Below are 16,732 nucleotides of genomic sequence, written 5' to 3' on the forward strand. Positions count from 1 at the left end.
TCTCTATCTCTATCTCTATCTCTATCTCTATCTCCATCTCCCTTCCTTCCTTCCTTCCTTCCTTCCTTCCTTCCTTCCTTCCTTCCTTCCTTCCTTCCTTCCTTCCTGCCTTCCTTCCTTCCTTCCTTCCTTCCCTCCCTCCTTCCTTCTATCCATCTATCCACCTGTCTCTCTCCAACCATCTATCTATATGTCTGTCTGTCTGTCTGTCTGTCTATCTATCTATCTATCTGTATCTATGGATAGTCTTGCCCTTGGAAGGTCCACTGAATACGCAGCATCCTGGGCTGGTGTGTGAGGGGCTGTGGTTGAGGCGGTGCGCGGGTTCCATACCCACGGCCCTGCCCTCTGCAGCTCCGCCCTAGAGGCATTGCCGTGTCCAGTCGAGCTGGGGGCTCTGTCCAAGCAAGTGCACTTGATGTGAACACTAACCCCTCCCCCTGTGATCCCGGGGTGATTTCCGCTTCTCCAAGCCCACATTCCCCCCCACCCCCACCAAGTGGGGCGGCCGGTCAGCCGGCCTCACGGGCTTGTGTGCTGCTGTTGGCCCCGCGGTGATGGCGCCCCGCCTTGCCCACCCCTTTACAGTTTTCCAAGTCCATGGTGCTGGACGTGTACAGTGACTACGTGAACAACTTCACCAACGCCATGTGCATCATCAAGAAAGCGTGCCTCACCAAGCCGGCCTTCCTGGAGTTCCTCAAGGTGGCCCGGGCTGTCCAGGCCCCTGACCGGGGCTGGGCTGGGGGAGGCTGAGCACAAGGGAGGTACATGTTAGCCCGGAACTCGAGATCACAGCTGCCACTTGCACCCCTGCCCGGCCCCTGTGGGGGCGCCTCAGTTCTGTGGGGGAGAAACTTTGGGGTTCCCAGAGAGGGGTGAGGGAGAGTGGAAGTCTCTGTGGGGTGAGGGTTCCGGGGCAGGGCAGCCGGCATGGCGGGCCTCAGCCTTGTAGCTGACGGCCTGTGCTCCTGGCAGGTCGGGGCTCCACCCACGGGGGGGGGGTTCCCTGTTTGAAAATGATGAGGATTTCTCCTCAGGCCCTGGGTGTCAGTCACTTGGGAGGACGGAGGCTCGGGGCTATGGTTAGCTTTGGGGTCGGTGAGGGGCTGAGGCCAGGTTCCCCAGACTCTGTGGAAGAGGAGCAGGAGAGGTTGGCAGAGCCCCGGCAGGGAGCTGGCTTCCACAGAGGACGTGGGTGGGTGGGTACTGGGGGCTCCCTGGGTACTGGGGGCTCCCGGGGACTGACTTTGCCGGGTCCTCCACAGAGGCGGCAGGTGTGCAGCCCAGACCGCGTCACCCTCTATGGGCTAATGGTGAAGCCCATCCAGCGGTTTCCGCAGTTCATCCTCCTGCTTCAGGTACTGGCAGGGGTTCCGGCCTCTGCCTGGCCCCCCGGGGAGAGGAGGTGGGGGTGGGCACGAGTGAGGAGCGCCTGTCCCGGGGGCGGGGGCGGGCTCAGCATCCTCCTGACCCCCCCCCCCCGTCACAAGGCTCTGGCCCCCCTTCCTCCCGCACTGCCGTTCATCACACTCGACAGCGCCTTTCGCCCCTCTGCCCGGGAGCAGGCAGGGAGTGACAGCCACAGGGCCCCCAGAACCCCGAGCGCTGCTCCGCCTTAGCTCCTCCTTCAGGGACGTGGAATCTGGGCCTCTGTCTCCTCAATGAGCAGCCATCAGCGGTCAGCCTGCTGGGCGCTTTTCCGCACTTGCCACCCCGGGAACCTTGCTGAACGGGGGTCTGTGGCATCATCGGCATGCATGCCACCAGGCTCCAGTGCCCGCCTTCGCCTCCGTGAGCCTCCCTTGGTGCCAAGGGACCTCCGTGTCCACGAAGCCCATAGATCCCGATGCCCGCCCCTCCCCGCCCGGGCAGCCCCGTCCGCCTCCCTGACCCCAGGGGTCCGGCTGCTCTAGAAGCGGCCTGCACCCGGAATCTCGCAGTGTTTGAACTCAGGGCCTTGAGCTTGTTCTTTCTTGACTTAAAAAAAATTTTTTTTTTGCTCAAGGCTGTTGATCTACCGCTTGAGCCCCAGCTCTGCTTCTGGCTTTTGATTGGAGATGAGAGTCTGGCAGACTCTCCTGCCTGGGCTGGCTTAGAACAGTGGTCCTCAGATCTCAGCCTCCTGAGTTGCTGGGATGGCAGGCGTGAGCCGCTATACCTGTCGATTTCTTTCCCTTGTTGAGACCGGACTGTGTTTGAATGTACGGAGGGGCCACGTTTTACCCCGCCCCCCCCCCCCAGCTGCCACTCAGTGGCCTCTTATTTTGACCGTGATGACTCACACTGCTGGGGATGCACTGGACAGATATGTCTAAGAGACTTGGTGATCTCAGTGCTTTTGAGCATGCAGTTTGCGAGGCACACCGTTGTTTTATTCTCCTCATTCATGAGTAGCTCCTCAGGGTTTTATTCTGTGCCAGGTACCACGCTGGCACCCTTCAGAACTGGTCTGTGTGGGCGGTGTGTGTGGGGGGGTCATGGCTTTGCCCCCCCCCCCCCGGGCCAGGGAAGGCTCTGTGTCTGTGGGTGTGTCTGTGTGTGCACGCGTGCGCGCACGCGCAGGTGTGCGCGGTGCCCCAGCCTTGCTCGTTTCTGGCTGGCAGGACATGCTGAAGAACACCCCGAGGGGCCACCCGGACAGGCTGTCCCTGCAGCTGGCCCTCACGGAGCTGGAGACGCTGGCCGAGAAGCTGAACGAGCAGAAGCGACTGGCCGACCAGGTGGCTGAGATCCAGCAGCTCACCAAGAGCGTCAGTGACCGCAGTAGCCTCAACAAGGTGCCGGCACCCCCCTCCCCCTCCCCCTCCCCCTCCCCCCAGCTGCGCCAGAGCCGGTCAGGTTCCAGTGTTCTCCAAGGGAGGGGCAACCTTTGCTTCCCCAAGCCCCCCTGCCCTGGACTCCAGGCTCAGACCCTCACCTGGAGCCCACATTTACTACTTGCTGCACACGTTACTTTAGGACACAAGCCGATTTTAGTTACAGTGAGGCTCTGGGTTTAAAATGCGGATTTCTTTTTCTTTTCTTTTTTTTTTTTGCCACTGGGGCTTGCTGTGTGGCATGGTGGTGGGGGGGGGCAGGGGGCAACCTCCACCTCTCGGAACCTCACGTGCATCCTCTGATAGGAGGAAAATTGAGTCGCCTCTGACAGCCAGGGCTGCTCGCAGATGCGTGAGGAAGAGGAAGGACCAGCCCCTTCCACGGGCCCTTAGTAGAGGAAGGAGGGTACGGGAGCCGCGTTCTGCCGTGGGGTTGGCATACATTGGTGTACTTTAGGACAAACAAAACAAAACAAAATTATTAAAAACGTGCAGATGAATATACAGACAGCCCTGGTTTTAGAGCACAGGCCCGCTCCCCCGAGTCAGCCATTGGGCACCACAGTTCCTATTTGCCTCCCATGCTGCCCCAGGCCTGCAGGCCTGGACCCTCCCCCGCCCCTTGCTCATCTCCTGTTGGTGGGAGGGGGCGGCCACCTGCCTCAGCCTGTGGAAAGGCTGTCTTTGGGGAATGGACATGGTGTTGGCCTGCAGGAGGCTTTTATATCTCTTGGGGGGGGGGGGCTAGAATCCAGAAGGCTTCCCCTTGGGTACAAGGCCTTGAACTCAGGGCCGCCTGCTCTCCCTTGCTGTTTCTGCTTAAGGCTGTCGCTCTGCTTGGGAAGCCACACCTTCAGTCCGGCATTTATGCTGGCTGGCTGGAGATGAATCTCTCAGGTTCGTCTGCCCCGGCTGGCTTCACACCACAATCTTCAGATCTCAGCCTCCTGAGCAGCCAGGCCGACAGGTGCGAGCCTCAGGCGCCCCTTGCCTCCTGGCTGCTCGGGGGGGGGGGGGGCGGGGAAACGGGACAGAGAACACTCTCTCTGAGGCAGCACAGTCCCCAGTGCAGAGAGCTCCGTGGCTGGCACCGTGAGGCCCAAGGGGGCCCAAGGGGGCAGAGCTGGGTCCTGGCCTTTGGCGTCCTTGCTGTTCTGAGCTGCAGGTCCCTTTCAGGCTGCAGATGGACTGTGGGCTCCTCACAGTGGGTGGCAGCCTTTAGACATTGAGAGATCTGCCGCAAGATCCTGACCTACCTAGGTGTGGCAGGTCTTACCTGAGAGTGGCCTCCCACATCCGCATCCCCTCCGGGTCCTCTGCCCGCTAGCGCCACCTGCTGGTCAGAAGCCATCTGGGTTTGCCTCAGACCGGCCCAGGAGCTGAGAGCTAGGGATGAAGACAGGAGAGAGAGAGAGAGAGAGAGAGAGAGAGAGAGAGAGAGAGAGAGAGAGAGAGAGAGAGAGAGAGAGAGAGAGAGTGTGTGTGTGTCTCCTTGTCTATTCAGGATCTCTCAGGTGTAGCCCACTTCCCATCCTGTCCTGAAAGCCTGCAGGTTTGGAATGCCTCTGGAGAGCAGAATTCGGACCACTGAGTGCCCCCAGCCTCAGTTCCCACCTCTAGCAAGGGAGGGCTGAGCTGGACAGGGGTGAGATGCTGTTGTGGTGGTGGTCACACACTGTGTCCCCCTCGGAGCCCTCCTGGGACAGTCCTGACCACTTGGTTATTCTCCCTCCATCACCCAGAGAAGCAGAAACGAAACTGGGCGTAGCCCGAAACGGAATCGTGCCCCTGTTTAAAAAAAAAAGCTGACTCAGGAGCCCGTGGAGGGATGGTTTGGGCAATATCCGGCTCTTCCTATTCTTGTCCTTTCAAAGAAATCGTGTGAGCAACTAGGCGGGGGCGGGGGGCGGTGGGGGGGCAGAGGGACAACGACACAGTTGTCAGATGCTCAGGGCACCCCTGGCAGTCTCTGGTGGAAACCTGCTGCTTGCAGGACCTTAGGTTGTCCTGAGCTGCACCCTGCTTGATTGTGCAAGCAGGAGGGTGAGCCAGGCCCTAGCAGCTGTAGGGGTCCCCTGGGCTGTCCCAGGTCCTGTCATGCCATGCCCTGGACCCCCTGCAGGGGGCAGCACAGGACGCTGGAATTCCAGTCTCCTCATCTGGGCGGTGGGGAGGCCTCACAGGAAAGGATGGATTGGGGGAGGGGGGGTTGGGGAAGAGCCCTGGGCGTGTAGCCACACCCGGTACCACTCGGACCATTTCTCTTGAGGCAACCTAGGGGTTCATAGATGCCTGACTCCGGGAGGGCAGAACATGTTTTCCTGGGGAGCCATTGGGTGGCCTTTCCTTTCTCATCTGGGAAGGAAGGAAGGAAGGAGGGAGGGAGGGGGAGAGGGAGGGAGGGGGAGAGGGAGGGAAGGGAGGCAGGGAAAATGATGTCTGTTGAGTCATGGCTTTTGGCAATGCATTTTCTGGAAACCACCTTCCCCCCCCCACCCGCCCCCCAATCCCTGTGTTTCCCAACCCTTGCTGATTGGTGGGCCTGGTGTTAGCAGGTGGTGGTGGGGGGGCTCGGAACCTGTGTCTGTGAGTCCAGACCTTATGTCTTTGGTGAAGGTAGTCCACACGTCACTGCAGGGAGGGGCTGGCAAGTGGCTGGCCACTGGGGGTGTCAGCGTCCAGCCTGAGATCGGCCAATGTATTCTCCAGTGCTTTGGGTCTGAGAGTCCCGGCATCCGCAGAGAGGGCGTTCCCGACGGGCAGGTCCGCGGCTGCTCCTTCGGGAGGCCGTCCGGGAGCAAAGTGGGCTGAGGCCACTCAGCAGGTCAGGATGCAGCTGTGGAAATTCCTAACCGCTTCTAGCCCCAGGCCTGTGCTCTATTAAGTAATGGGAGCCGCTGCTCACGTGTCACTCGAGTGACCTCAGCCACAGAGGTCAGGCTCTACCTTGTCAGCTGAGGAAACTGAGGCTCAGGCAGGCGAAGGGTCCCCCGGGCCTCCCCTGAGCAGAGAACCCAGCAGGCACCCCGAGGTCTCACAGCACAGAATGTGTTGTCGCCCCAAGACTGGGAGAGGCAGCGTTAGCTTCTTCTCTGCCTCTCTCAGCCCGGCTCTCCCTCTTCCTGTGGCAGAAGGTTCTGGGTTCTCTGGCTTGGTGACTCTGGGTAGCTGTCTAGGCCCTGAACCGACGTGGCCCCTCCGTGTCCCCTCCTCCAGCTGTTAACCTCTGGCCAGCGGCAGCTGCTCCTGTGTGAGACACTGACGGAGACAGTATACGGAGACCGAGGGCAGCTGCTCAAGTCCAAGGAGCGCAGGGTCTTTCTGCTCAACGACATGCTGGTCTGCGCCAACATCAACTTCAAGTAAGGGCCGGGCCGGGCTGACCTGGGGCAGCGCGGGCCTGGGCCTGGGCAGCATTGCCCCTGGTCCCACGTGAGCTGGGCTTAGGTGTCAGAGATTCCGACTTCCTCTCCACCCCCCGCCCCTCACGGCCTGCTCTGTGCCCTGGCCTCAGCCCCGGGGCGGGTGTGGAGAGATCATGGAGGCTGTCCCCGGCAGGGCTAGCCGGCCATCCACGGCACGGGCTGTGTGTTCTGACTCTGTACCTGGTCGCTGAGGTCTCTTGGACCTTGGCCACTTGCGTTTTCTGAATCTCCCTTGCTCTAACACTGGGTTCCTTTGCCCGGACTTCAGGGCTGCCCGGCGACCCCACAGGCCATGGCTCTGGCGTTGTAGAAATGCCAAGAGCTACACTGGATGTCTAGCCTCAGGAAGCCGGAGCCCGGGTGGGGGCAGGGGGGGTTCTTTCACTAGGTTTCGGGGCCCTGTGGGCTGCAGTAGGCGTCTGGGGGTTTAGGCTTGGCTCACAGCAGAGTTTGCAGAGGGGTAGAGACCCTAGGCTTCCTTTGAGTATTGGGGAGACCTAGCAGGCTGAGTCTAGGCGGCTCCTGACCATAGGGACCTGGAACTGGGGCTCATGCCCAGCTATTCCTCAGCGTCTCCACCTGGCCGATTCACTTGCTTGTGTGTCCGTGGGTGTCAGGGATTGGGGGTTCATGGATGCATCCCCCCCAGAGCTCCAGCTATGACACCCCCCCAGTGGGCTCTTGAGCACTGTAGAACATTCTGGAAAGAGCATGATGGCAGCACTAGCTGAGGTTCCTTAGCCTAGCTGGATGCAGGGCTGAGGGGAGGGGGTAGGGGTGGGGCTCATGTACCCCACACACCACCACAGAGCAGGTTTAGGGGCCACCTGGCATGGGGTGGGTCACACTCCTGGCAGAGAAGCAAGCACGGAGGGTGGACACTTGGCCAACCCCAGGACCATGCGTCTCAGCCCCCCTGTGAGTCCTCGGCCCTCATGCTGCCCGGGTCTGGGTGCGGTGGGTAAAGGGGGGGGGTGCTAGGGGCCCCGTTCTGGGAAACAGGTTAGAGGGATTAGGGCCAAGTCACTTCATCCCATGACTGAGCCAGGCCGTCCGGGGAGAGATGAAAGCAGGTACAGTCCACGGGGACGCCCCCCTCCCCCCAGTGCTCTGTCTGTCCATACTTTGCCCTTTTGGCCACGTCTATCCCCTCCCCCATACCCCTCCCTCCTGCGGTGCAGCCCTCACTGCCCTCTGAAATGGCTCCGCCCCAATAACCACGTTCCTTCTTGTCTCTTCCCCAGGCCTGCCAACCACAGGTAGGTGTTCGGCGCCCAGGTGCTTGGAGTGTGTGGTTTTGTCTCTGGGCGGAAGCCTGGCCCTGGTGCATGGCCCAGCGGGGGGGCCCGGGGCCGCTGCCTCGGTTCTGGCCGGAGGGCTTAAGCTTGGGCTGTGCGGAGCCTGGCCGAGCCGGGGTGCTGGGGCGCTGGGTGCTGTGTTGCCTCCGGGCTGGGGGGCCTGGCAGGCGCTCAGGGCTTCCCCGCTCTGTCCCGGCAGAGGCCAGCTGGAGATCAGCAGCCTGGTGCCCCTGGGGCCCAAGTACGTGGTGAAGTGGAACACGGCGCTGCCGCAGGTGCAGGTGGTGGAGGTGGGCCAGGACGGCGGCGCCTACGACAAGGACAACGTCCTCATCCAGCACGCGGGGGCCAAGAAGGCCTCGCCCGCCGGCCAGCCCCAGAGTGAGTCCCGCCCCTCCCAGCCCGGCCGGCCCCGGGGGCGGGGGAGGGGCGGCGGGCACAGGCGGGCCCCCACCCCACCCCTGACTTCCCTGTGACCTGCAGATTGATTTTCCCCCGTGGCGCCTCAGGCAGCCCCCAACATCACCCTGCGGCGCCCCCTGGAACCTTCAGAGCCCCCCGTGGCCCGGCTCCACCCGTCCCCATTCCCCTCAGACCCCTGGACCAGAGGAGTGCAGCACAGGGCCCTCTGCTCTCTGCTTCCTCGTGGCTGCCCCGTTGCCCTTCCAGGTCCCTGCAGTGGCCTCCTGACGCCTTTCCCGCCATCCCTCTGTCCCCGCCTTGTCCCTCTACCCCCTGGTATCAAACCTGTGTGCGTCACCTGCCACCTGGTTCCTCCCCTTGCTCTTGGAATAGAGGCCCCTGTGCCCACTTTGAATGCCCCCTCCCTCCCTCCCTCCCTCCCTCCCTCCCATTCCTCCTCCTCCCTCCTTCCACCTGCTGTGGCCTCTGGGGGCCTGGAGTTCCCCGCCACCCCCTCCCCGCCCCCCGCTTCCTCTGCGACACAGCTGTCCCTAGCCTGTGCCTTTAGCCAGAGCGCCCTCCTGCCCTGTGTCCTCTCTGTGTTCCTCAGGTCAGCCTTCCTGATGGCTTCAAGCTCAAGGCTGGGTTTTTCTCGTGACTCGTTGCGATGGTAACCCCGCTCAGAGCCTGGGGTACCGGGGAGCTGAGCCGCGGGGCCAGTGGGGCGGGCAGGGCAGGGCATGGTGCCCACAGACGCCTCCACAGGGCGCTCCCCTGCCCGCCTGCTGCCTGACCTGGGTGCCGGGGCCCCCTGTCCGCCTGCAGCCTGACCTGGGTGCCGGGGCCCCCTGTCCGCCTGCCGCCTGACCTGGGTGCTGGGGCCCCCTGTGGGCTTCTGAGTCCCGGAGACTCGGAGGCAGGGTTGGGCCACTGTCTCTCACCCCGGCACCCACTTCCAGCTCTGGGAGGCTGGAGGAGCGTGGGGTCCCCTCCAGCGTCCCCTCCAGCTTCCCTGACTCAGCCCATGGCTCAGGCTCGGACTTTCTGTAACCAGAGACCCTGGTGTACCTCCAGACCCCCCAAAGTAGAAACATCTTGTTGAACCCCAGTGGGTTTTGGATGGGTTTTTATTATATCATTATTCAAATATATACAGATAGAATCATCTCCATATGCTTTGAACCCCTAAACAACTATAAAACCCAAACAGAATCACAAATTAAACGCCAAGTGACAGGACAGCAGAATTCCCATTAATGACACTAATTGAATGCCATGGCGGATGGCCCGTTGCCGACACAGCGTTGCTCACGCTACGGTCGCAGCTCTGTCACTGTGCAGGGCCCCACCGTCCGCCCGTCTGTCCCACAGGGTGCGCTGGGGCGGCTACGTCCACCGTGGTCCCTTCAGGTCATCCAGCAGTCCTTCCTCGCCCTCTGTTTGGCGTCTGTGACATTTCAGGGTGCCCTTCCCCCTGAGGTCCCCCCATAGCTGTCCAGGTAACCCCGCGGCAGTTCCAAAGACGCCATGAAGAGGCTTGAACTCGGAGCCTGGGCACTGTCCCCGAGCCTCTCTCTGCTCAAGGCTGGCATTCTATCATTTGAGCCACAGCACCTTTTGTGACTTTTTCTGAGTAGTTTATTGGAGATGAGTCTCTCGGACTTTCATTCCCCGGGCTGGCGTCAAACCGTGATCCTCAGATCTCAGCCTCCTGAGCAGCTAGGATGACAGGTGTGAGCCACCGGCGCCCAGCTAGCAGGCCAGGTTTCTAGCGTGGTGTGCATCTGTCTCTTACTGGCCATCAGCATGCTGCCATTCTCCCTGGCATGGTCATCAGAGATCCGAGGCCGCTCACCCTCTCCCTGCCCATCACCCAGTATCGTTCACTTGGTTGTGAATTGGCTGTGTCTGCCCCCCGACCGCAACCCAGGCTGTTAACTCCCTAAGAGCAGACGGCTGACCTGATGGACGATCTACACACAGTAGGCCCCAAGTATGCCTTTTTTGGTGGTGGTGGTGGGGGGGGGAGTTCAAGGCCAGTACTAGGCCTTGAACTTAGGGCCTGGATGCTGTTTCTAAGTATTTTTTTTCCACTTGAGGCTGGTGCTCTACTACTCAAACCACAGCTCTGCTTATGGTTTTTGCTGGTTAATTGGAAATAAGAGTCTCACAGATTTCCCTGCCCAGGCTGGCTTCGAACCACAATCCTCCCATCTTAGCCTCTTTCTGAAGGAGCCAGATGTACAAGCATGAGCTGGCGACATCCGGCTTCAGCGTGTCTCTTGAGCAGCTTGCTGTTGGTGAGCTGCCTTGAGCCACAGTGTCTTGGCCTGTGCCTGCCGCTTTCTGGCCCCAGGTGGGCTCCTTAGCTCTTCGAGGCAAAGTTAGTTCTGTCTTATGCCCTCCCAGACCCTCTACAGACCACCGCGCCCCACTCCCAGGTTAGACTTCACCCAGGAACACACGTCTCCCAAACCTCGTCACGTTCCGTTCCAAGTCTCCAGGTCCACGGCTGGTGGTTTGCCCCGTGAGTGGGTGCCCGGCTTCGTGTGGGCGCCTTCCCCGGCCCGGAAGCTGAGTTGGGTCTCTTCTCCGCCAGACAAGGTGTACCTGGGCCCCCCGCGCCTCTTCCAGGAGCTGCAAGACCTGCAGAAGGACCTGGCCGTGGTGGAGCAGATCTCGCTGCTGGTTGGCACATTGCACGGCACCTACCAGGTGGGCGGCAGGCGGGCGGGGCTGCGCTGGGGCCCCCCGGGCCCTGCCTGGGCCTGCGCCTGCGGGGGGGGGGGGGGTCGGCAGGAGGGCGGGGCTGCGCTGGGGCCCCGGGCCTGAGTGGGGGTGAGGAAGGCAGGACTGTGGCTCCCATCCAGGAGGTGGGGGCTGCCAGCAGGCTCTTTCCGGCTTCGTCCGGTTCCCCCCTTCGTTGGGTGCCCCCTGTGCTGTGGGGGGTCCGCTATGACTCGTGGGGTGACCTCCTGGGCCTCTGCAACCCTAGAACCTGAACATGACCGTGGCTCAAGACTGGTGCCTGGCCCTGCAGAGGCTGATGCGGGTGAAGGAGGAGGAGATCCACTCAGCCAACAAGTGCCGCCTCCGGCTGCTGCTCCCGGGCAAGCCTGACAAGTGAGGCGGGGCGGAGGGGAGGGGGCGCAGGAGTGGGGGTGCCCGGGGAGGTCGCGCCGGGAGCAACCTGCTTGCTGCCACCACCTGCCACGGGAGAGGGTGCTCGCTCGTGATGGGCCATGCAGGGGGGCAGGGGGTGGCACTGTACACAGCAGGGGGGGGGGTCGTGTGAAGATAGTCAGGTGGATGCGTGGATGGATGGAAGCCTGGGTGGATGGATGGATGGATGATGGGTGGATGGATAGATGCATGAATGAATGGGTGGATGGATGGATGATGGGTGGATGGATAGATGCATGCATGAATGAATGAATGGGTAGATGGATGGATAGATGATTGGTGGATGGATAGATGCATGAATGAATGAATGAATGGGTGGATGGATGGATGATGGGTGGATGGATAGATGCATGAATGAATGAATGAATGGGTGGATGGATGGATGATGGGTGGATGGATAGATGCATGAATGAATGAATGAATGGGTGGATGGATGGATAGATGATGGGTGGATGGATAGATAGATGCATGAATGAATGAATGAATGGGTGGATGGATGATTGAATGAATGGATAGATGGATGAATGGATGGATGATTGAATGGATGAATGGATGGATGTATAGAAGGAAGGAAGGAAAGTAGGGAGGAAGAAAGGCAGGAAGGAAAGAAGGAAGGCAGGCAGGCTAAATTCCCCGGGTCAGCCTGGGCCTGTTCGGCTCGGTGGACGCTGCCCTCTGCTGGTCCCTTTGTGTACTGCCCTGTCTACTCCTATCAACGGTGGTGCTGCCAGCTGCTCCCCACAGACCTGGCGTCCCCTCCGCGCCGCCCTGTCCCCAGAATGTCCACCACAGCAGCCTGCACACAGCGGGACCCCACTCTGTGCAGAGCTGACGCTGCAGCCAGCTGCCCACTCGGGCCCTGGGGAAAGGCGTCCGTCTGGTCCTCGTGTAGCTCTGCAGGGCAGGGCCCGCTGCCCCCCACAGGTGGGGAAGACGTGGCCCAGAGTTAGGCAAAGGGCCTGGGGGTTGTAGTACCAGGATGGGATTGACTCTGGAGCCCTAATGGGGCCCATGCTGCCCTGAGACGAGAGGCAGTGTGGTGACCAGTGACCGACCCTCCCTCCCTCCCTCCCTCCCTCCCTCCCTCCCTCCCTCCCTCCCTCCCTCCCTTCATGGGTCCACTCAGCAGACATTCCTGCAGCAGCTGCTCTGGCCTAGAAGCTGGGCAAGCCACGTGGGGTCCCTCTTTTCTGATGAGGCCCGGGGAGGCTGCCCAGGCCCGGGAGCATGGTGGGGGGGTTCATGCCTGCTGCCCTTGCCCTTCTCCCCACAGATCCGGCCGCCCCATCAGCTTCATGGTGGTCTTCATCACCCCCAACCCCCTGAGCAAGATTTCCTGGGTCAATCGTTTGCACCTGGCCAAGATCGGACTCCGTGAGTACAGCCCTACAAGCCCATCCTGGGGTGGGCCAGAGGGGGGGGGCGAGGTTTAGGGGTGCAGTTCAGGGAGGGTCCAGCCCAGGGGTCAGTGAGCAGGAGGGGGGCTTCTGAACTGGGGGAGAAGCAACCAGGGCCTGAGTGCTGGCTCCTACCTGTGCCTCAGTTTCCCTGCTTGGGCCACGGTTGGACTTGACAGAAGTGGATTAGGTTTCCAGGGCTGGGCAGCGGGGGGCGGGGGGGGAGTGGAGGGCTGGGGGCGGGGGAGAGGAGAGGGGCCCCTGGGGTTTCCCGGTGGGTGATAAGAATGTTCTAAAATTAGTGGGGACAGCTACCACCCCTGAATAAAGCAGTGGGTGCACATATTTAGGGTCACCTGAATTATATTTCGGTAAAACCGTTACTCTCCAAAATGATGCCGGCTGAACACAGATGGTTCTCAGACAGTGACCTCTTTTTGTTTATTGTTTTGCCGTGCGTTCATTATTACCAACTCAGGTACATATATGAACATTTATTTACTGGGACTTCTGGTGTATCGAGTACTTTCCTAAACGTTTCACTTATTATTATTATTATTATTATTATTATTATTATTATTATTATTATCTTAATGGTCCCAGGGCTTGAACTCTGGGCCTGGGTGCTGTCCCTGAGCTCCTTTTGCTCAAGGCCAGTGCTGCTTTACCATGTGAGCCACAGGTGCCACTTTCAACTCTTTCTGTAGTTTATTGGAGATGAGAGCCTCAAGGACTTTCCTGCCTGGGCTGGCTTCAGTCCTGAATCCTCAGCTCTCAGCCTCCTGAGCAGCGAGGATTACAGGTGCAATGCGCTCTGTGTTTACAGGGTCTGTTACGTCCCTTAGTTTTCCCCACTGAGGACTGTGAGACCCAGAGAGGTGCAGTGGCTTTGTGTGCAGTCACACAGCAGGGGCCCTGCAGTCTGTGGGCTGGGGGTGGAGGGGAACCCCATCCATCCACATTCATGACATCGCAATAACTTCCTTTGTCAACTTGTGAATTCTGAGAGCTGTAGGGGGCAGTGGCTCCCGGTCAACGATTCTGAGACAGCGTTGCTTTCCTTTCTGTTTTGGTCGGAGACTGATCTTTTTATTATAGGTGAAGACTGATCTCTAGTAGGTTTAAAAACCTTTCTGGAATGAAGTCAGGACCCGTTCTTACTGGCTTTCATTAATTAAAAGCCGTATTGATTGCTGGGCGTCGTTGGCTCCTTGCAATCCTAGCTACTCCGGAGGCTGAGGGCTGGAGGACACTCGTTCTAAGCTAGCTCAGGCAGGAAAAGTCCTTGATGAAATCCCAGACTGGAGGCATGGCTCAAGTGGTCCAGTGCCAGCTAAGCATGGACGAGGCCCTGAGTTAAAACAAAACCCTGTACTATAAGAAAATAAAGACGAACCTGTTGATTGGGTCTGTGCAGCGATTTTAGGCATAGAGAAGAGCGAAGATAAGAAACCAGAAGGGTTTTTGTTCCTAAAGACCTTGGGAACTTGGTAAGGGGCAGCTGGCTCTTCTTGATGGGGGCACAGGTTGGGGGGGCCTCCTGCTGACCTGTGCCAGTGGAGCCAGGCCACGTGGCTGTCACTGAGGAGGGGGCGAGGGCTGCTGTCAGGGAGGCCTCGGAGAGGGAGACGTCAGACACCGTGCAGATCCGAGCAAAGGGATCCAGGAATGCAAAGTGCAAGTCGCAAAGGTCCTGAGGCCGGGACAAGCGGGAGACCAGGACAAGCGGGAGACCAGAGCCGCAGCAGCTGGGGAACGAAAAGGAGGGAAGCAGCTGGGTGGATCAGAGGTGGTAGGGTTTCCAGCAAGTCAGGATTTGTGATGAGCTGATTGGGAAGCTATTCATCAACGAGGGAGAGCAAAAGAGAGGGGTTGGAGGAACAGGCGGGAGGGGGAGCTCTAGGCTCTGGAAGAATGGGGGGGGGGCCACAGACCTTCCACTCAGCCAGACCCCTTGCATCTGGAGCTGACTGTTGTTCTGGGCTCTCTGGGGGGCCGGGAACCCTCTGGAGAGGGGAGGGAGCTCTCTGAGTGGTTCTCTTTCTCTGCCTGGTTCTGGCAGAGGCCGTGGAATTTGGGCCTTGGAAAGGCTCAGCCGCCCCCCCCCCCGCCCCTACCCCCAGGGCCTGCGGTCACCTGTGGTCCTCACTGCTGCCCACGTGCACCTGCTCCCCAGGCCCATCCATCTCCCCCCCGGGGGGGGGGGCAGCCAGCAGAGCCGCTCTCTGCAGCCTAATCTGGGCACACTTTGACTGCAGCACAAGTTTTAATGGGAAGGAGAGTCATTTGAAATCTTATTTGAATGCCTGGGTCCCCCTGGGGCTTGAAAAATTTGTTCCTTTTATTTTGTTACTGTGTGTGTGTGTGTGTGTGTGTTTTAAATCTGCAGCAGCCTGAATAATATGAGCCCAGTTAGAGGGAGAATATGTTAAAAACATTTATTCACCAAGGATGGTGCTCCTTTATTGCGTTTCCTCATGATTGTTTTGGAACCTTTCTTCCCAACCGTCGCGCAGTCCGTTGCAGATGGAGGAAGAGGGTTTGTAGGGGGAATGGGGGGCCCTGCACCGCTCCAGCACGGCCACACCACTCCTGAGAACCGTCTTCCCAGCTGGGGCTGGAGGAGATCTCGCGGGAGCGCGTGCTCAGGACGGTGGGGCCACGGCCCCTCAGGAGGCATTAGCGGTGCTAAGGGGGAGGGGGAGCTGGGACCGTGCATGAGGGCCGGCCGCGTGGGGGCTCTTGGGCTGGGAGTCTGGGGCGTCTGCAGCCCCAGTGGGGCAGGAGGAGCCCAGGGTCACACGTGGCGGGGGCAGTGCTGAGCCACACGCTCACTCCTGTTCTCTGCCTCTTAAGCTTTGCTTGAAAAGGTGCCTGAAAAAGGGTGCATGCAGAGGAAAGCCCCCAAGAAAGAAGGGGCAGTCGGGGCTCCCGGAGCCCTTTTGCTATGCTCCAGTTACAAGGGGTTACCACCCAGGCCGTTCCCCATCCTGGGGCTAGAGGGGGCGCCAGGAGGTCTGGGCAGAGTGGGGGTGACCAGCTATCCTGGTATTTCAGGTCTGGGTGGAGCTGGAGGGGACGAGGACCTAAGGTGGGGGGGTGGGGGGGGGGGAGGCTAACGCCTGGGCCCTGGATGGTGCTGAGACCCTCAGGATGGGACGGAGGACGGAGAGGAGGCCGAGGCCCTCGCTGCTGGGCCTCCACGGCTGTCACGCCGTGTCTCCGCGGACGCGGGGATGCGTGGCAGGACCTTGGGTTTGGGGGGGTGGAGAAGGGCTGTCTGGGATGTGTCCCCCGGTAGCTGTGACGGTGAAGGCCCCGCACTGGAACCCCAGCAAGGGTTTGGGACGCGAAGGTCAAGGCTATGGGAGCAGGGCCCGACCAGAGGCGCGCAGCTGGGTGTATCGATGTATCAGTTGGCATAATGTGTGTGTGTGTGTGTGTGTGTGTGTGTAGGGGGGTACTGAGGCTTGAGCTCAGCACCTGGGCACTGTCCCTGAGCTTTCTGGCTCAAGGCTAGTGTGCTACCACAAGCCACAGCCCTACCTCCAGCTTTTTGCTGGTTAGAGTCTCAGGGATTCGTGTGCCTGGGCTGACTGGGAACCGTGGTCTTCAAATCCCAGCTCCCAAGAAGCCAGGATTACAGGTGTGAGCCACTGGGTCCAGCTTTCATCAGCACAGGAGTATTCTCAGCCTGTTTCTCCAGGGCTGGCCTGGGATAGCCTAGGCACCGTAGGCATGCATTCACGACAGTGAGGTTTTCTAGATAAACATCAGGTTCAGAGAGGCTCAGCGTTGGCTTTGGCGTTACACCGCGGGACCCTTTCTAAGGAATCAGAGGGGAATGGCTCTGAGGCTGGGGTGGGGCTGCGCCCTGGGGTGGTGGTGGTGGTGGCGGCGGGTTTCAGCTGGCACTGATAGCCCCTTGGAGTCCCGGGTGTGCCCACCCAGGAGTTGTGACGCCACTTTCCCCTTCAGTGCCCCTCAGAGCAGCTTCCGGGTTCGGCCTCAGCCTGCCACTGTGGCATTGTGTCAGGAATGATGGCGGCTACAGCAGTAGCAACGGCTCCGTCATTTTATTTTATTTTCACATCCCCAGTGGCAGGTGGGGGAGGGGCCGCCTGGGGAGGTTGGATGATTGGGGAAGTGCTAGGGCCGGTGGGTGCTGCAAGGCACCCGTCTGCCCCCCAAGGCGGCTCGGCTTCCCC

At 60.3% G+C, this 16,732-nt stretch overlaps 1 protein-coding gene across 11 annotated transcripts in view; it reads left to right on the top strand.

Annotated features, from left to right (window-relative positions):
- Window positions 1–16,732, top strand: part of Arhgef10l (Rho guanine nucleotide exchange factor 10 like) — a 123,295-nt gene that overhangs the window by 63,113 nt on the left and 43,450 nt on the right. For 8 of the 11 annotated variants that reach the window (XR_007211521.1, XR_007211520.1, XM_048350347.1 and 5 more), the window contains 9 exons: window positions 589–705; window positions 1,269–1,361; window positions 2,607–2,780; window positions 6,036–6,181; window positions 7,489–7,503; window positions 7,742–7,923; window positions 10,544–10,659; window positions 10,940–11,067; window positions 12,401–12,501. Coding sequence is in view for 9 of the 11 variants with exons in the window: in XM_048350347.1 (XP_048206304.1) it covers window positions 589–705; window positions 1,269–1,361; window positions 2,607–2,780; window positions 6,036–6,181; window positions 7,489–7,503; window positions 7,742–7,923; window positions 10,544–10,659; window positions 10,940–11,067; window positions 12,401–12,501 (1,072 nt within the window). In the remaining 2 variants the exon portion in view is untranslated. The remainder of the gene's footprint in view (window positions 1–588; window positions 706–1,268; window positions 1,362–2,606; window positions 2,781–6,035; window positions 6,182–7,488; window positions 7,504–7,741; window positions 7,924–10,543; window positions 10,660–10,939; window positions 11,068–12,400; window positions 12,502–16,732) is intronic. The other 3 variants (XM_048350350.1, XM_048350351.1, XM_048350355.1) reach the window with 1 other exon arrangement.

Source organism: Perognathus longimembris, chromosome 7 (genome assembly GCF_023159225.1).
Source record: "Perognathus longimembris pacificus isolate PPM17 chromosome 7, ASM2315922v1, whole genome shotgun sequence".
Taxonomy (NCBI): domain Eukaryota; kingdom Metazoa; phylum Chordata; class Mammalia; order Rodentia; family Heteromyidae; genus Perognathus; species Perognathus longimembris.